This window comes from Podarcis bocagei (genome assembly GCF_964188305.1).
Source record: "Podarcis bocagei genome assembly, chromosome: 5".
In the NCBI taxonomy this organism is placed as follows: domain Eukaryota; kingdom Metazoa; phylum Chordata; class Lepidosauria; order Squamata; family Lacertidae; genus Podarcis; species Podarcis bocagei.
Genome location: NC_138129.1, coordinates 101,886,604 through 101,906,250, shown reverse-complemented (window position 1 = coordinate 101,906,250; position 19,647 = coordinate 101,886,604). Strand labels below are relative to the sequence as shown.

Genomic DNA, 19,647 nt, shown 5'->3' with positions numbered 1-19,647 from the left:
CTGCTGTCCGGTGCATCCTTGAGCTACAAGAGCCGAGGGGTAACATTTTTGTTGATATCGGTCTGTCTTGAGAGACAATGGAGTGCACCTCCAGGGGTGAAGTCAAACCGCTGCATTAGCAGCCCTGAAGTGACTTCTCCAGAGCACAGGCCTGGGCAATGTGTGTGGACTACCCAGGTGAGAAGACCCCTCTTTCGGCCTCGCTGAGGGGGTCCAAAGGAAAGCAGAGCACTGAGGCAGGCTGCAGAAGAGCTACCTCCTGTGGCTGGCATATTTTTTATCACAGGGATTTATCATAGAATCATAGAGTTGGAAGCGACTCTGAGGGTCATCCAGTCCAACCCCCTGCAAGGCAGGAATAGGCAGCTGTCCCAGACGGGGATCAAACCTGCAACCTTGGCGCCGTCAGCACCACACACTAACCAACTGAGCTATCCAATCACGTTTCCAAAGTTGGGAATTATTCTTCATCAGCCTCTGCAAATGCTCCAGAAGAGTGCAAAAAGTCAAATCTTATTTAGAACAGGATGAAGTGAAAACTGCCTTTGAGACTACAAAGAAATTACCATAGATGTAAGATTTCTGCATGTGCCAGGATCTCTTTTGATGGAAGTCACAAAAACCAGCCCCTTTCCCAAATAAAAATATCCCTCGCCTTCTGTGTTAAAATATTTTATATACTTCAACAAATCTTTCTTACACTAACAAGGCCTATTGTCCAAAAAAGTGCCAACAGGGAGAAGCAGATGGCTCCAAGCAAAGGGAACCCGGAGCTCAGCAGTGAAGGCAGAGCAGGAAGTTGGGGGGGGGGGAGAGCAGAGGCAGAGGGGAGGCCCTTCTCCCTTAGCAAGCATGGAGAGGACACAGTGCTGTGCAAGAGGGACGCTGCCCCCCCGCCCCCCCCCGCCAGAGCAGTCATCTTGAGAAGTGCAGGCATAGGTCGACTTGCTATTCTTTCGGATGGTGGAACCATTCGCCTGGCCTCCTTCCGTAAGGCTGAGACTGTAGGGGCAAAGAGAAGGGAGGTCTGGTCAAACTAGCTGGCTCTTCCAGATGGGAAAGGGGGGCTGCTGAAGTCCCCTTTCAGGTCCACTAAGGGGACAACCAGGTCATAAAGTACCTGCCACCTACTTTGGCTACTTGCCTTGGAAGACATTAGCTATGCCCAGTGTGGTATTCTGAGTCACAGAAGAGACCAAGAAGGTGCATGGAGCCTGAGACCACCAGGCCCCTCTTCATCTCATGAAGCATGTTGGTGTAAAACCTTAAATAACACATTTTCAGCGCAGCTCAAAACGGGGCTCTGGGAAATGGTGAAAGGTTTGGGGAAAACCTCTTAGCCTTTCTTGTGCTGCAACATTTCCCTCCCACTTCTGCCAGAAAACATCTTGAAACTTCTTTTCCCTTTCTCTTTTTCTCACACAACCATATTGTTCAGTTTCCGTGAGTCTGCTGGTTCATGGAAGCTGCTATGTGTCAGGGAGGGAGCAGGACTATAAAAGCGGAAGTGCCAAACAATTTGAGCAAGAGCTGGCCAAGCTGCTTCTTGATATTTCTGCCTGTGCTTTCTCAGCCCTGAGAGAAGTCCTAGGTGGAGATGGGTTGGCGAAGGCTAATCTGAAGGAAAGACTCTGCGGCCAGAAGGCCATTTGCTTCCCTCGCCAAAAGCTGAGCTGCCTTCTCTGGACTTTCCCACATGACAACTCAGCCCACATCAAGCGGCTTCCCTTCAGGGACTGCTTTTAGAGCCCAGGATTTTGGCTTACCAGGAAAATCCCTGCTCCTGGCCGTTCTGCTCTCCCCTAGACTGGTCTCCGGACATACTTCCTGCGGTTCTTGTCATCCACTTGCTCTATGTACCAGGTTCCTGGGAAGAGGTCATCCTTGGACCCATGTGGGGTGTGGCCCACTGCAGAAGGACAAAGCAAGAAGGGGGGGTAGGAAGGCAGAGGGAGGGAGCAGGACAATATGATGGGGGGGGTGTCACCCACAAGACAGGCTGTGAACACTGGCTCTTCCTTCTACCGTGTGCACTTGGTGATCGGAGGTGGCTTAGGTCTTCAGGAGATAAGATGTTGGGGAAGGCTACTTTAGAAAACTATTGCTCCCTTTCAAGCCTCCTAGAGAGAGACCCATTTATTCCCCAGAGCAATGGCAAATCTGTGTGCTGTGCTGAAGTGCCTTTAGAAACTCCACAGAAAGAAGAAAGTCCTTTTGCTCCAGAGGGTGCCTTGGGGCTGCATTTCCAAGAGCTGAACCTGATTTTATATTTCCCACTCCCCATAAAGAAACATAACTTAATGAACATCATTGAAAATGCTCTCACCAGAAATGCAGAGCTCAAGTGGTTTTTGCAGGAGACATTACTAAGCAAGCAACTGGAGTTTAGCATTCTCCCTTCAGATCTTTCCTGCCAAAGCCAGTTTACCTTGTGACAATGTCTTTCCAGGTCCTAAGGTAAAGCTTATTGCACCCAGGTGCACAGCTAAAGCTGCTCACATGCTCACCCAAGTGATGAGTGTCCTCTCTGAGTTTCATGATCTCAGAAAACTTCTCTGGGGGAACACATTTCCGGGAGTCCAACCGAGTCTCCAGATCTGAAAGACTGGATACCAGTTTTTCCAGAGGAGAGCCTGGAAGAGAGAGGGCACACAGTTTCCCATGAGAAATCCTGCTGCTTCCAGGGACCCCAGCAACCCCAGATGTCATGGGTGCAGTAACATTTCCCCAACAAGGCAATGATTTGGGGGCAAACGATGAATTAACTGGCCTGGTTAGTTACTGTGCTGAAATGAGCCAAAAAACTGTGAAATGTGCATTTGGGAGGCTGCAAGAAGAGCTTCTGGGTGTAAGAGGAATGGCCCCATGCAGCGTCAGCACTGGGCACCATAGGGCAAACCCCAGGACCCCAGCAGGACCCACCAATGCAGACACGAGACTGTTCTGGGGTCCTGGTTCCTTTTATATTTTCCCTTCTCCAGGGTTCAAAGGAGCACTGGACACCAGCATTTTCCTTCCTCCAGGGCCCCAGCAATGTAGAGCGCAAGTAACTTTTGCAGGCAGCACAAACTCAGGATCCTCTAGGAGTTCAAAAAGTTTGAGAAGAGGAAAGGGAGCTCTACATCAAGAAGGGACTCACCTGGAGCAGAATTCTGGGTCACCTTCAGGGAGAACATGCTGGCTGCCAGTCCTGAGCCATAGGAGAAGACCCCAATTCTAGAGCCAGCCAGCTGCTGGGCAGAGAACCTGCCGGGATTGAGACCAGAAATGTCAGAAAGGAAAAGAAAGGGAAAGTTTCCTTTCTTCCCCAGAAATCACACCAGGCAAGGGCAAACATTGACGCCCCTGCAAAAATCATTACCTTGCAAAGATTTTTCCAGATGGTTGCAGTTTTGGGGTGAGGTGCAATCACATACTTTCAAATTCAGCTGCCACAATTCAAGCTGATTTTGTGTTCTTCCACAACAAGCCCATTCCACACCCACCCACACCCAAACTGGCCTATTTGTGATAAGGCAAGTGATGAGAAATGCACAGGGAAGTGCAACATTGTATAACCCTGCAAACGAATCAGGATGAATGTTCAAATAAACAGGCTGCCTTGAGGCAACCTCCCTGGCTCATCCTGGTTTGTGGGGAATGGCAGGGGTAGTGTGACAGAGGACGTGACGGAAACATGTTTTGGAAGGTTGTGCTGCAGTGTACAGCAGACGGGCAAGATGTCCAGCCGGTGGCAGGGGGTCAGCAACTTCCGTTGCTCCTTGGCGCTAATGTCAGAGATGTCTACACAGCCACAGCCTCCTCTCCCTGCCAGGCCAAAAGCAGCCCAGAGCAAGGCTGGCGAAGGGGACGAGCTGGAGAGAGGCTGGGAGGCCAGATCCAGCTGCTGATGAGCCACCCCAGGTTTAAAGTTTTAAAATGCCACCTTCTGCTTGAAAGCTCAAAAGGCAGCTAGCAACTGTCACAGGTTAAAACCAACAAATGCGGTACTATGCAAAACCCCCAAAATATAATGAGCAGAAACAGGAAATGTTTTCATGGGTATGTGAATATAAAAGTAGGGCTGCAAGGGAATGGGGGCCACAACTTCAGCCCTTATTTAGCAGAATTAATCACCTTGACTAAGAGGATTTTTAATCATCAGAGAATCATGGCTTCACCCATACCAAGAATCCTGGGAATTGTACTTTACAAGGCATGAAATACAGCTCCCAAAGAGTCTTTAAATGCATGGTGTGTTTGCAGCCCTTGCTTTCTGACCAAGCCTTATGAAACACGATTTTTTTGCCATTTCTGTGTCCTCTTCACCTGCCCTGGATTTGGAGTGGGAAGAATCCATTATTGGAAAGAGCAGGGGAGGCGTGGAAGGAAAGAGCAGGGGTGACTTACTGGGCCAGGAGAGATGCGAGGCAGCCGTACACTGAGGGAGTGTACATGTTTCCATTGCGAGCAGAGAGGAAGAGAGAGGGCTGTGTCTTCTGGCGGAACAACTCCTGGCTGGCCTCCTGGAAAGCTCTGTCCACCTCCTTGCTGGAGTAGGTTTCTTCCAACTTCACGTTGCTAAAAGGGAAGGTGGGCAGTCAGTCCTGGCCCCGGGGGGGGGGGGGGGAGTGAGGCCAGGGAATGTGCTCTCATACACAGAGGCATGGGGGTGCACTGAACTTTCTCTGCTTGGCTTAATTTCCATAAGCACATTTTAATAAATTAACATTTTAAAAGAGCCTAAAACTTTCTCCATAGAGGTAGAGGTGGCAAGTTCAGTTAAATTCAAAGCTGGCAGAGAAATAAACATTTTCTGGAGTTGTCCTCCTAGCCTTGCTGGAGGCGGAAGCCTTTCTTGCTCCCCCCGCTCCGATCAGGCTCAAAGTACTTTGCTGAGAAAGACCCCACTGCATAAAAGACATAAAGCATTTTTAAAAAATCACTTGACTTTCAGTTGCTTCAGAGGTTTGCTCAGGTTAATTGTTAGTTTTACAGGATTAATTATTAATACTGGGTTTTGCTTTTTGATCCGTTTTCAATCTTTGAGAAAAGTAATTTATAAATATCTAAACAAATAAAACAGATAAATAAGCTTTCCCAAAGAATATAATTTTTTTTCTATTGGCAAATATGAAGGAAGTTGAGGATGTAATAGGTGCACTGAAGGCTTTGCTGCTGGCCAATGGGTGGCTTCGCATGGGAAGATCAGCAAAAGACAAGACTCTGCCTCAGCAGCCGGCAGGTGAGTTTGACAATGGGTGAATAGAAGCTAATGGAGATAAAGGAACTTCAGGTGAATTTCAAGTCAGGGATGAGAGCTAAGGGTTATCATCTCTAGAAGAAAAGAATGCCAGCCCCGTCTAAGTCCCAAGGCAGGTGTGAGCAGATGACTTGCAAGGTCTCCTTTGTTTTCCTGGAAGTGCAAGGTCAGCCAACCAGAGGCAGGTGCAAAAGACGGAGGGAGGGGGGGCAGGGGAGACCAGATCCAGACACCACACCCTCTCTCAGAGGACAGAGCCATTGATCTACCATGCGGCATGAGCTGGATCCTAGGACAACCTGCATACGCAAGTCCTGTACATCTGAATTACTTCAGATAAGAAAGCCTAATCATTTTAATGGGAAGAGGGGCTTTCATTTTTACATTGGAGCTAGTCCACTGTAGATCATGCAAGGATCTAGATCTAGATCCATCTTCTGCCCATCCCTGTCCTGAAGAACTTCTAAGAACAAGCTTGCCCCCTGTCCCACTATCTTCTCCAGTTCTTGGGTGATGTCTTTAAAAAAGGTAAAGTTAAAGGACCCCTGACAGTTAAGTCCAGTCGCGAACGAATCTGGGGTTGCGGCGCTCATCTTGCTTTACTGGCCAAGGGAGCCGACACAGTTTTTCTGGGTCATGTGGCCAGCATGACTAAGCCGCTTCTGGCGAACCAGAGCAGTGCACGGAAATGTCATTTACCTTCCTACCGGAGCAGTACCTATTTATCTACTTGCACTTTGACGTGCTTTCGAACTGCTAGGTTGGCAGGAGCAGGGACCGAGCAACGGGAGCTCACCCCATCACTGGAATTTGAACCGCCGACCTTTTGATCGGCAAGTCCTAGGCTCTGTGGTTTAGACCACAGCGCCACCCGCGTCACAAACAAAGCCACTAATAAAGGAAGCTACACTCCACTGACCTGAAGTCCTTCAGCCCCTTGTAGACCCCACACTCGACATCAGGGTTGCGGGAGGCCAGGAAGTCGTTCAGCAACACCCGCGCCAGAGACTTCTGCACCAGCTTGCAGAAAGGTGTGTGGAAGATCATGAACTGGAAGTCTTCGAGGGTGCACTGCTTGGAGATCCCAGCTGCCTCGGGGGTAGAAGAAAGCATCAGAGAGATGGAGCCCCCCCCCCCCGCAACTGCACCCAGGAAACGAGACGTGCAGTGGAGACACACCACCTGCTCAGCCCTAGCATGCAAGATGTTACCCCCCCCCAAAAAAAAATAGCTAGCACAGGTGCCTGCTTTTCATAGTGTTCACATGATCCTCCCAGTGCCAACCCACACATTCCCACCCCCAACTTCAGTTAGGATTCTCCTGATCTGCTGATAATGTGGTGGGTGGGGGGTAAAATTGGTGGTGGTGGTGGGGTTATGTTAACCACCCTGAGATTATTCATCTTTGGATGAAGGGCAGAATACACATTTAATAAATTATCACCATAATCAAATTGCAAATTACCCAACTGTGGAGGTAAAGAAGCATTTCTGGATGTTCTGGGGACCTTTTGCTTTGGGGTTGTTTTTTTTAAAGGGAGGGGATGTTTTCCTGGGGGCCACAACCACCTTTTCCCTCACCCCCTACTTCTGTGGGCAAAGTACTCCTCAGTGGCTGTGGGGGAACACTAGGTGTGACACACAGCTCTCCCCCCAATCCACTCTTTTGTGCATGTTCATGTGTATTGGAAAACTCACAACGGACCTTAGGTTTCTGGAGCTCAGGGAGGGTGGGGGACACCCAACCTCAATGTGAACAGAGCTTCCCACTTGTGTAGATAGGAAAGATGGAGCCAAAAGGGCCCCCCCACCAGGTGGGGCGGGGTTTCTCCCTCAGCACCCTGGCTGCTGGCTCACTGAGAGGGAGGCTGGGAGGTTGGCATGGTGCAAGCACCCTGGCAGGACCAGCGTGAGGGCTTTACCAGTGCATTTGAGGCACACTGACCTCCTTGCCACCTGGCCCCCTCCCGCTTCCGGTAAGCAACAGCAACCTAAGCAGAGCAGCTCCTCCCCAGCCAGCAAAGCCCTTCTGGACAAGGTTCAACCAAAAGCAGTCGGGTGCAAATGAACGTGCGAAGAAGCACGCATGGACAATTGAGATTGGCGTGGTCCATGTGCACATTCATGCCCTTGTGTGCCCACAGCCAGGAAGGAAGGCACGGCTGACCGTTCTCCCAGCCACACTGACCTTTCTGCCACTGGCTCTCGATCTTCTTGCGATATGTGGCATAGCACCGATCCAAGGCTCGAAAGTAGCACTGGATGGAGAGCTGCCCATCCACCACAGGATACTCTGAAGCCAAGTCTGGCTTATAGAAGTCATAGACATGTTCCATGTGGGTCCCACGAAGACCTTGGCAGGAAAAAGTCACAGGTGAGCTTGCGTGGTGCAGCAGTAATTCTGCTAGCACATTTGAAAGCTAAGCAGGGTCTGGCCTGGCTCCAGATTGGATGGGAGACCACATGGTGAGATTCCTGCATTGCAGGGGGTTGGACTAGATGACCCTTGGGTGTACCTTCCAACTCAACTATTCTATGACATCCCAGTATTAGCAATGGCAACAAAGGGAATAATCCTCCAGTTATTAACCATTGCACTTGAGGTAAAACCCACAGATACCCCTAATAACTTTTTCTTAGTCTGACTGGTGCATTTTCTGCTTGACACGCTTGGTTTATGCTTCCAAGCTATGCATCTTTCTCCCAGGTTCCATTTCAGTGGCATCACCTTGTCTAGGAGCAAAGGTGCAAAAGGAGAGAGAGAATCTACTGGGGGGGGGGGGGCAAAAGATGCTAAAGCAAAATTCCACCCTGAGCCAACACTAGTGTTGCCCAGACACTGATGCCTATGTCCAAAATAAAAGAACCTGGCTAGCTCTCTCCCTCTCTTTTCTTTTTTAACTCAGGGAGCTCCGAATCTCTGGCAGCTACTCTAAGAGCTACTAGGCATAAGGGCCTATTCTCCTCCCTGAAAAGCTTGCCTGCCCCTCTGGGTGCAGAAAAGGAGGAGCAGCCCCCCCCCCGCATTTGCAGCTTTCCATATGAATTCCTGAAAACTGTGTGAGAGAGGATGCATTTGACTATTTTGGCAGAGATGTGCTGCTTTCCCACCAGCAAGAGCTCCATGAATCTCCAGCCCAGCACACCACAATGGACTCATTCATGCAGGCTTAATCTGTTTGCATAGAGGGGCTTATGAAGCCTGGCAGAAGTTCATCTTTGACTGCCCTGGTTCTCTTCTACATTTGCACTCAAGCAAATCCACAGATCAGACGTCATGTCCCACTTGTTCTGTGCTGCATGGATGTAGTCAGAATTTTCTTCGAGGGGGCAGGCTTTATGTTAGGAGGGAAGAACCCAGTTATCTGTGATGCAATTGGTCAGTTAGTTAAGCATTTTTATTTATTTTCTTGGTTGGGGCGGCAGCTGCCCCCCTTGCACCCCTCTGGCTATGCCCACGTCCAGTGGGCCTGTTGGGACACAGGCAGTGTGAATGTGTCAGCCACCCAGTCTGCCCTCTTGCAGCAGGAGGGGGGATGTTGCATGCTCCCCCCCCATCCCGTCCTCCCTTTTTATTTTTATTTTAATGGCATGGTTTCAACTGTGACCATAGCACCCGCTTCAGCCAATGCAGAAAAATCTAATGGATGGCTGGTCGGTTTATGGATAAAATCCCTCGCTATGCAAAGCAAGCTTTTTAGACATGGCCGCGTTTGGGTACTCACCTCTCTCTAAGGCCAGGGGAGCATCTGGTCCAACCAGCATAGCTACGGCTCCAGCACCACCAGTTGGCCGCGCATTCCCGGTGGCATAAACAGCAATATCACCACAAACCACCAAGGCATAGCGTCCTGGCATGGGAAGAGCATCACCAAAGTGTCAGGGCTGATGACGAGGAAGGCAGGAAAAGCTCTTCCTGGTCTGGGTCATCATAAAAACGTATCAGTGTTTCACTTGCAGGTGTGAGCTGCAATATAATAACAGCTACTTCTGAATCTCTGTCTGTCTGTCTGTCTGTCTGTCTGTCTGGCACTTCACACAGTCAGACCAGGGGGGAAAGACAAATCCCTCCCCCCACCAGCTTACAGTATAACTATGACAATAGTGAGTGAAGAGAAGTACTTAAAAAGAAGCAAAAGAATGGCAGCACCTTACAACTGAAATAACAAGCACACACACACTGTTCATAGGCAATTCCATGTAAAGATCTCACACATCTAGTTTGGCCCTGAGGACTGAAAAAATAAATGGCTGGCAGAGACCATGCCTGATACTACAAAGCAAAGGTACGATATGAAAAAGGAGAGCCTTCAGTCCTTATTAACCTACTCATACTCTCCCAAAATGCTTTAACTGTTTTTCCAATAAAATGCACAGCAAAACAGGTATTCTTGTTTTCTGCTAAGCCAAAAACACACAGGTTTCTAGGTATAAGAGTTTTGCAAGTAGCAATGATGAAATGGTGAACCCACCATCTCTCTCCTTAGGCCTGTTAGGCATGGAACAACCCCCAGAAAAGAATTGTTCTGGACTTGAGGAAAGCACAGCTGTCTTCTCAACAGCCAGAGGCTTCCAAGCATCTTCTGAGTGGAGCACAAAGACAATGGACTTCCCCTCTTGCTTGTCCCCAGAATCTGGCATTCAGAGGCACCTCTGAACATAAGAAAGACCTGCTGCAGTGGCGGACGTTGGGCTCTCCTAAACTTCAGTGCCTGCCTCTCATGCTCTATTCCTCTAAGCCATAGTTGCAGCATCCCCCGCAAAGCTGAGGTTCCGTGCCCAGTGGGACCAAACTGGTTGCATCCCCCGAGATCCACCTCTGGCCACCTTGCCCAGCCTCCTCTTCTCACAGGGGCCGCCCCGATACCTGTGGGAAACCAGGGAGCAGCCCTCTCCCTCCCAGGGTCTCCAACAACATGTCAGCGATGACAGTGAATTTGTGGTGGATTTATACTGGACCACCCATCGTTCTGCTTTATTTGTCGCTCTGGGATGCTTCCCAAAACATTGCTGCCTCATTGCCACCTGGAGGGGGCACTCTGGCACAACAGAGCCACAAAGGACAGACAAAAGAAACAAACAAAGCCTAGAACATTTGTGGCATGAAAAGTTTGAGGGCTTCATCATTATGGGACTTGTACCAGTTGGAGACAAAGCAGGAAGACCACCCAACAAATATTTTGCAGGTGCAAACAGTATCAGGAGTAGGATTGCGTATAACTGCCCCAAGACCACCTCAAGCATAAACAATATGAGAACATTGCTGTTTCCTTTTTGTAAACTACTTTGAGGTTGGTTTGCTTTTACTACCAAGCGGTATATAAATTTTAATAAACACATGATCATAAATGCACAGTAAAGAGGGCTGAAGGCACAGATGGCAGCCCGTTCCACATCTTCACGATGCCTTGTGTCTTCACTTTTGCCTGTCCTTTTGCCTTCCTGCATCTTCTGCCAGTCAATGGACCGGCAGATGGGCAGAATCATGCAGGAAGAGCCTCAATCAGTGGAAATGTATGACTAAGGAAGGGAGACCAGACTATGGCCTTGGAGGTCTTTCTTGGGTGGGGGCCTGCCTCACTTGACCCAACAAAGGAGCCTCCTTTGATCATAGGTTTACAGCAGTGGCTGCTTTATTTTCTAATAAAATCCCTAAAACTGGTCTTTTCCATCGCTATGGAAAACTGAGCTTCTCACCATGGTCCCTATCAGTTCACATCCTGTCTAAGGATCTCTATTGTGTTAACATTGCCCAACTCTGCTGCATTAAATCAGTTATCAGTCCATAAAGGGACCTGTTCCATTTCCTCTAAGTTTACTCAGAAACCTTTCAGGAGAAACTTCGTCAAAAGCTGAGCATGGGAGCGCGAGGACACATCTCCTCCCATATCTGCAAGGGCTGAGAAAATTTGGTCCATTGTAACTATGATTAAGCTAACTTATTGTAGATACATACACTCTCAAAGTATAATTCTTTCCTTACAACCTGAAAGGCAGGACTTCTCTTTGCAGAAACCATAATAATAATCCTACTATATGCTTGCAAAGTTTATCCAGATAATTGCCTGGCTCTCTTGGCTCTCTAGCTCTCTTTAAATGGTTTTCCTTCCAAATCTCTGGTCAGGAGATGTATCTTTGTTAGAAGATGACTCCTATGTGAGAACGAACCACTCGGCTTGAACAATCTGCAACTCTCACTCAGCTGTCTCTGGGAAGACTCTGCAATATGGAAGAGAAGGGCTGCATCTCTGCACAGTTGGCATTCAGAGGCAAACACTTCTTGCTTTGTTCCTTTCCCGTATGCTTGTGACAGAACTTAGCAACTAGATTCTTCTGTACTGCTAGAAACAATGGCCTTGTGTCTCCTTGAGGTTTGTCTAGCAAATATTTTTTTTTTAGACAGGGAGCAGTTTTAACCTCTTTACTCCCATAATACAGGGGTGAGGATCTAGCAGGTGGGCCACCTGATGGGAGGGCATACCTGTCATCAGGTGTAGGGTGGGCGTGGCTTGGCCAAAATAGCCTTGCAGGCCAAATGGTGGACTAATTAGCCTGATGGGCTGGAAGCCCCCCATCCTGGCTGTACATTCTCTAGCTCTTTTTCTCTCCCCCCCCCCCCGGCTAGCTCTCCCCTGGTCCGCTTCGCTCCTTGTGTCCCTCAGAGAGACTCTGGGAACTGTGGTGCCGCAAGAGAATCTATAGAGTCTACATGGCACCCACCAAATTCCTTCTCCTCCAGGAGCACAAAAGTGAACCGCCACAAGCTTTCTTTAACGTGAGGAGAATGGGCAGCCCCAATGTCTCCTGATGGCAGAAGTATAATACTGCAAAATGCTACCCGATAGCAAAAAATGGGACAAAACCTGCCTGGGAGAGTCACTTAAGCAGCATGCCTTCTCTACAAAAAGCTCCAGGAATAGGAAGTATCATTTGCTGAGTGGAGCCAAGAAATGTCACAAAATGTTTTACTCACAGCAACTTCTGAAAATTCCAAAGGAGGGAAATTTGAGGGTGATTCCCACACAGTCCAGCCTCCTAAACATTTCCAAACTGTCTCCTGGTGTGAGACCTCAGGCAAGTGTTTGTGGCCCCGAGGCTTCAAGTTACACCACCTGTTATTCTGAGACCGGCTGACCCCATCCATGCCTTAGAGATGGGGTGTAGGCAGGCATGGAAGGATATATGACTGGGCCAAGTCGGCCCTGTGGACGTGCCTGGATGCTTGTTTTTGGAGAGGACACCTTCCAGGTGGGAGTCTGAGGGGGTGCCACTGAGACCACCATCACTTACCATCCCAGGAGCTGGACTCAATCCAGTCAGCTGCGTTGAAGAGGGAGGCTGTTCCTCCATAGCAGGCATTGGTGGTGTCGATGCCTTCAACATCTGTGTTTCCTGAATCTTCAAAGAGCTGCATCAGAACTGTCTTGACAGCTTTGGATTTGTCAATGATGGTCTCTGTGCCAACCTCTAGTCGGCCGATGGACTCCCAGGGCAGGCGGCTTCGCTCTACCAGACGCTGCACGACTGTCAGGCACAAGGAGTTGATGTCCTCATGGGCCGCACAGAAGCCCATCTGCTTCTGCCCCAGGCCCACAGTGTATTTTCCAGCCTCCACCCCATCATACTTCTCCAGCTCAACCTGATCCACATACTGGGAAGGGAAGTACACCTCCAGAGCAAGGATGCCCACATCACTGGGCCAGGAGGAGGAGGAGGAGGAGGGATTTGCCTGGTGGTGCACAGAGCCTTTGGAGAAACTGCAAGGCAAGCAGAGAGGAGAGTTTCCTTACAGTCTACAAAGGAAGAGGATCTCTGGCTGCTCAGACAAGATGCATGTAACCAAACAGATTTCCCCATGGCGTTGCTTTCCTCAGAACTGTCTCCATGGTGGATCACCACAAAGCAGCTGCACTGACCTCTCCACAGAGGTTCAAAAGGGATACTTGGCCAGGGGTCGGATTTAAGCCCTGGGCCCCGAACAGTGCATCTCCTTCCGACTGAGCTCCCTCCCCAGCTCTGCTTACAATTGCATCCTAGTGAGCAGTGCTTCTCAAACTTTTTTCTCTGGGCCACACTTTCAGAATAAAAATTTGCTCATGCCACACCATTTTTTTTAATTGATAAGAAAGAAAAGCATTGGAAAACAAAAAGAAACAACTCCTAGCAGTGCTTGATTTATAACACAGAACACAACTATTTTATCATATGATCATGGGGCAGCCAGAAAGCATCAAACAATGCAGCTACATAAGAATGTGGATCATTCCCAAAATGGATTGTTCTTCAATCTTCTGGTCACCCTTGCCCTCCTCCCCTGCCACACCCTCTGAAAACCAATGCTAGGGAGAGCCTCTAACATCCTGCTCCTAGGTGACGTATCAGAAGGCCTTCTCCCTGGCCAGCCAGCTCTGGAACTCTTTCTGCTGTGAAATTTAGACACCAGCTCAAAACATTTTGGTTAAATGTGTTCATCATTCTTCAAAACTTCCTGCATTTCTATTTTTATGTTTTATTGTACCGTTCTTCTGAGAAAGGCTCTTGTAGGATTCTCTGTCTTTCCAAAGGCAGGTAAAAACCTTTGAGAAGTTCTGAGAAGCAGCGTCTCTGTTTTTTGCTTCTGTATTATTTCCTGCTTTGTTGTTGCTGCTATTGTTTTTATTATGTGCATCCCACTTTCCTCCAAGGAGCTCAAGGTGATGCGGATGGTTCTTCCCCCGCCCATTTTATTAGCACAACCACCTTGTGAGGTGGCGGGTTGAGAGTGACTGGCCTAAGGTCGCCCAGTGGTTGGGATTTGAACCCTGATCTCCCAGGCCCTAGTCCAACGATCTAACCACTGCACCACACTGGCTTTCCTTCTTCTTTCTGTGACGAGTGCATTGTGCAGTTTTTATTGCTGTTGTTTTTACTTTATAAACTACTGGGTTTCCCCCCAGAAATATTTTAAGATTTAAAAAATGAGATGTGACCTTCTGCCCCACCCCCACTTTGAGGAATGGCTTTGAGCTGTGATGCCCCTTAACATTGTCACCTCTGCTGCAACTTGGACCCGGGTGCCGTCTGATACAACATTCGTGGTTCCTTTGCCTCCTCATGGACCTCCTTACCATCCCATATCCTGACCCTAAGATTCCTGCGTTATAATCTCACCCTGCACACTGACTCTTATCAGGAGGTTAATGTTTAATTGAAAGGTCTTTGATTAAGCTGATGCAAGGTCAACATTTCTGGACACAGCTCGAGTTCAGGTCCAAAGGGCAAATGTATTTTTTCAAACTAGATTTGTATTCTTGCCCTTTAACAAAACGCACTCTCAATTCATTTTTTGAAAGATCCACCCCCCTGTTTTTGTGCCATATTGGTTTATCCTGCTCTTGGTTTTATCATAGGAAACTGATCTAAGAAATTTGTCCAGGTTTTAATGTGTTTTATTAATTTTTTGAACTTTTTTGGTAGCTAATTTGAGTTTATTTTATAAAGAAAAGGGGGGCATAATAAATTTAATGATCAGTCAAACAAAAAAGCAAACATGTTCTCCAGTTCCTCTGCTAGTGGCTCCACTTTGTCAATCCACTTTCCCCCATCACTCAGTGCCTGGTCTAAGGTCAGTTTGGATGCAGAACGTTTTCTCCCTTAAGGGATTTGTGTGCAGGAAGGAATACAGGATCACAATGTTGTGACGGAAGCCCAAGTCCATCTATGGATTCTGCAGTCAGGATCTCTGAGCAGGAGCAGTAGGAACTTTGTCTCCTACTTGTGGATTCTGCCTGCAAAACACTTCTGTGAAAATGTTTGCTGGATACAGGCTATTGGTGCAGCTAAAATGTGGGAAATGCAGCCAGATATCAATATTCCTCTTTTTGTCATGTAGAAAGATTTTCATGAGTGCTTTCATGAGGCACCCCTTGAGCTATTGGTTCCTTTGTACTGGCAGCCTCCAGGTATGAAAATCCACAAATACTCTCCCAAAAGTTGGAAAGGAACTGGTGGTAATTGTTTTGGAAGGTGTGACATTAAAAAAACACACAAAAAACTGGTGTGGTTGTTGTACGGAAAAAGACTTTTCAATAATGGCCTGTTTTCCATTTTCAAGTAGGATGCAGGTGAGTCTAGAGAAAATGTAAACCTGCTGCCCTTTGTTAACTCCTGCATTCCTTAGAGCATCATCATTTTGTCAAAGCCTTCTAGGCAGATCATTTATATATTTCAAAACTTGTGCGAAATGTCCTGTTTACACAGGCTGAGGCTGTCAAGGCTGCCCCCTTCCCCCTCCTGCCTCCTTACCTGTTTTGCTGCACCATTGCTGGCAAATGGACTCGCCCAGGGGGCCTTTGCAATGTCTGTTTCATCGGCCAGCAGCGCTTTGCATTGCTGAAAAGCCGGAACATTTTCACAGGCTGGCTGGAGAGTCAAGCTAAGCTGGGGAGTGAATTCCTCGCAAACCCCACTGGCTTTTAAAGCGATTCCCTGAGCCCCCACAGCAAAGCCCAACTAAGTCCCTCCCCACCCTTATCAAAGAAGCCAGTGGGATGTACTTCACTATTTCCCAACTAAAGGTCATAGCACACTGACGGATCTAACAGGCTTGAACACCTTTTTTGCAGCATTAGTCCTGGGGATTCCTTACTTTGAAGACACCAGTCATCTCTAAGCCCTGAGCCTTGCTACCCTCAGGGGTTCCCATCCCAAGGAAGAGCCCTTCTGCTTCTTCCTCTCCCTCTCCACCCTCTGCAAGAGACAAAATGCTCACTTTCTATACGGTGTTTTCGCCAGCTAGGCAAATAGCACTAAGACGGAGGTATTTAGATCAAGAAAATGCCAGGGAGGAAAGGGTTCACAAAAGTCTCCTCTGCTAGCCCCTCACATAGTGCAAGAACCGAAGAAAAGCCTGGCAGAGAGATCAGGCCAATGGCCCACTCGTTCTCACCGTGGCTGAACCAATGCACATAGGAATCCCGCAAGCAAGAGCTCTTTCCCACCCGTGGCTTTTATTTCTTAAATTACTATACTGCCCTTCATCCGAGGGTCCCAGGGCAGTTTTCAATAGAGAACCATGAAAATAAATAAAATAATAAATAATAAAATAATAAAATTTATTATTATTATAAAATAATAAATAATAAAATAAAAACAATAGCCCCACCCCCCACCAGTTTAAAAGGCCAAAGGTTGATTAATCAACCAAAGGTTTCCAGCAACTGGGATTCAGAAGCCTGGCTGCTAGCTGTGACTGCTAGCCATCGACAGACATTGACAGCCCTCTCCTGCTCCTCCAAGACGGCGCCCCATCCTCTTCTAAAGCCATTGTGGCTGGGGATCATCACTGCCTCCTGTGGGAACGTGTTCCATCGTTTAACTATGTGCTGCATGGAGTCCTTTCTTTTATCTGTTTCTGCAATAGCAGTGCTTATGCTGGGGTTTCAGCCATGCCTATGTTTGCAAAATAAAAATGCTTTTCATTCAACTGTTGTCTCTAGCTTTAAAAATATAGGCGCCCTCTGACAATGGTTGCCTGTGGACGGCTAAAAGGCTGCTGGCTTGGCTAGGGCCCAGAGCCCCTCAAACCAAGGGAGGGGGCAGAAGAGGCTACTCTGCACAGCTGCGCCTTGGGATGTGGCTGGACTCTAGCTCCCAGGAGCCTCAAGCAGCACGGCCAGAGGGCAGAGAGGGCGGAAGCTGGGGAGGCATAAGTTCCCCCCCCCGGCCGCAGGCTCCAAAGACACCCAAGTCCAACTCCACCAGCAAGTCCTGTGTCTAGGAGTTCAAAAGCAGCAGGACACTGGGTTGTCCATGGATGGTTTCATTGAGAGGATGAAGGCACCAAGAAAGGAGGTGGCGCAAGGATGGCACCCTGAGGTGGCTCTGTTTTCTTTTAACACACACTTGAGGAACAGGGTCCAGTTGAATGCAGATTTCAAAGCAGCGGCCCAGCTTGGGGGGGGGAGGAGGAGAACAAGGAGCTGCTCTGCTTCAGAGGAGGCCCTGGCAATTCAGGGCAAAGGCCACACAGGAATGCAGGTGAGAGGTCAAGGCAGCAGATAAATTCTGTTGAAACTGCCAAGTAGCATGTGAGTCTGAGGGATCAGAAACGAGAGGAAGTTGCTAAGGATCAGGACGAGGGCTCTCACCCGCTGGCTGCCAATCAGAGCAAGAAGGGTGAGGAAACACTGCAGGGCAGAGGTCAGGTGGCCACACGCCACCCCTGCAGGATGGGTCGGCTGCCTTTCTCAGGGCAGAGTCGCAGGCTGATCTTGCTCAAGAGAGCAGCTGCTTTCAGATCCTTCTGATTTGGCTCTCCTGGCAGGGACTTTAGACTCAGTCCCAGGAGGACTCTACGAGAAGCCTTCCTGGAGCAGATCCAAAGTTAATCTCGCCCGGCATCCCGTCTCCCACAGTGGCCCATCCAGACACCCTGCGAAGGCTGGAAACTGGACAAGAGTTCAAGATGGGCTCCCTCTGGTTGCCCAGCAACTAGCCTTCAGAGGCACCCGAGCTCCAATACTGTGGCCATCGTGACTGGTAGCCACCCATTACCTTATGAGTTTGGCTGATGTCCTTCTACACATTGCCAGCTGTCCCATCCCATCCCGTGTGAAGAAGTGCCTCCTTTGGTCTCTCCTGAATCTCCCACCTCTCAGGTTCATTTGATGACACACACTCCCTGCCAAGTATTATGCAAGAGGGAGCAACTCTTCCCTTGACCCACTTTCTCCCTTCCATGAATAATTCTATAAATCTGTATCATGTCTGCCCCAAACTTAAAAGTCCCAAATATTATAAGCTTTCACTTATTTGCATAAATATTTATATGCCTATTTATAAGTATACATTCGTACCCTGGATCCCGAATGCCTTGTGAGTCGAACATTTTGGCTCCCGAACACTCACTGGAAACTCACTGGAAGTGAGTTTGCAAACATTCCTTGAAACCCGAATGTCCAACGCGACTTCTGCAGCTTCTGACTGAGCGCAGGAAGCTCCTGCAGCCAACCAGAAGCTGTGCTTTGGTTTCCGAATGTTTTGGAAGTCGAACGGACTTCCGGAACAGATTCCGTTCGACTTCCAAGGTACCATTGTAGATGCAAATGAATAATAAAATATATCTCACCATAGTGGAGAAAACCATGGCCAGATTCCTACCCCCATCTGGTCGACTTTGCTTTGGCAAGTATAAGAGAAGTGGGAAAGCTTTTTCTATGTTGCCCTGGGCTCCTTTAGAAAGACTATAGGGCCACTGACTTACTGGGGTGTGAAAGTCAGGAGCCACCCACAAGTAATAAGAACTATGGCAGAGAGAGTGTCAGCAGATGAGCTGTTAGCCATAATTGTATTTCCATACTAGAAAAGGCTCAGCCTGTTGAATTTCTCCATGCTGCACAGCTGTTCAAAGTTGCAAGAGGCCTGCTCTTCCCCAGCGCAACCTCTAAACCAAGCAAATACCTCATGTTTCATGGGCTAGAGAGGGGGATGTAACAATATTTAAGATATACAGCTTAAGATGTACATGCTTTGATAAATTCAAGAGTTGCTAAAAAGCAAGCTGTACATTCTAAGAGAATTTGTGGTGGTAATTTATATACAGCTCTTAATAATATGCCAGTCATCTTTTTCTTATTTTAGCAAAAAGGATTTAAGCCTCTGGTATTAATATATCCATTTAAGTGTTTGTATCATCAACTCACTCCCACTTGGCCCCTTGGGGGAAGGAAAGCAGCTAACCCCCCTTCCCTTTTGACTGCTGCTGCCACCCATGTAACAGCCCCTCCTCTACAAGGCCATTTCTGGCTAAGAGGGACATGGAGGATTTGCTCCAGGAAGAACCCAAGCTCCCCATAGCTCCCAAAGCAATGTGTGGCTCAGAAAATGGAATGCTCTGGAATGTGCTCTTCTGTCCAACTGATCTAAGGACTGCTCTTCATCTTCTCCTTTGCAGCTTTGAAGCTGCTTAGAAAGGAAAGGGACAGGGTGGGGAGAAGAGCCCTTGGACTACCTTGTAAAATTGTAAGTATTTTTTTTAAAGTTTATTTAGTTTTGCCACAGCCTGATGCTTATCAGCTTTCCGTGATGCAGAGGACAGCTTTTCCCCGCTGGCACCAGGGTTGTGGAATGCCCTCTGGGCTCACCTACAAGATCAGCAGCTCCATTCTGCTGGCTCCTGAAGACAAAACCTGCTGAGGCAAGCATTCCCCTGAGCTTGACCTTCCTGATCTGTTTTGTTTAACTGTTTTAATTGCTCTGCTTTTTAACTGTCTTGTTTCATTGTCTATTTTAATTATGGATGCTTTGCTGGAATTGTTTCATTGTGCATTTTAATTATTTATGGATTTTATCATTTATAACTACTTAGAAGAGATTTTGGCATGCAACAACAATGGCAGCATAGTGGGATTCAGTAAACAGTAAGA

At 48.2% G+C, this 19,647-nt stretch overlaps 2 protein-coding genes across 2 annotated transcripts in view; one reads left to right on the top strand and one right to left on the bottom strand.

Moving 5' to 3' along the window:
• Positions 1-656: 656 nt before the first annotated feature.
• On the bottom strand, positions 657-15,695 carry HMGCS2 (3-hydroxy-3-methylglutaryl-CoA synthase 2). Its single transcript, XM_081195782.1, has 10 exons — positions 15,527-15,695; positions 12,533-12,999; positions 8,968-9,093; positions 7,431-7,595; positions 6,162-6,330; positions 4,390-4,560; positions 3,140-3,246; positions 2,508-2,633; positions 1,767-1,909; positions 657-1,002 (listed from the first exon to the last, which is right to left on the bottom strand). The coding sequence occupies exons 1-9, from the start codon at positions 15,628-15,630 to the stop codon at positions 1,803-1,805; spliced, it is 1,542 nt and encodes a 513-aa protein (XP_081051908.1). The 5' UTR covers positions 15,631-15,695; the 3' UTR covers positions 657-1,002; positions 1,767-1,802.
• A 2,467-nt stretch (positions 15,696-18,162) lies between these two features.
• Positions 18,163-19,647, top strand: part of TNFSF4 (TNF superfamily member 4) — a 51,922-nt gene continuing 50,437 nt past the window's right edge. The window contains exon 1 of the mRNA XM_081193353.1: positions 18,163-19,243. The gene's annotated coding sequence lies outside the window, so the exon portion shown is untranslated. The remainder of the gene's footprint in view (positions 19,244-19,647) is intronic.

Bases quoted from the DNA above. Each gene is read 5' to 3' on its own strand.
- HMGCS2 (XM_081195782.1), bottom strand. From the start codon at position 15,630: ATGTTCCGGCTTTTCAGCAATGCAAAGCGCTGCTGGCCGATGAAACAG. The intron at 9,094-12,532 runs GTAAGTGATGGT...TTCCCATGCCAG, and splicing joins TGAGTCCAGCTCCTGGGATG to GACGCTATGCCTTGGTGGTT. The intron at 3,247-4,389 runs GTAAGTCACCCC...CAATCCCGGCAG, and splicing joins CTCGCATCTCTCCTGGCCCA to GTTCTCTGCCCAGCAGCTGG.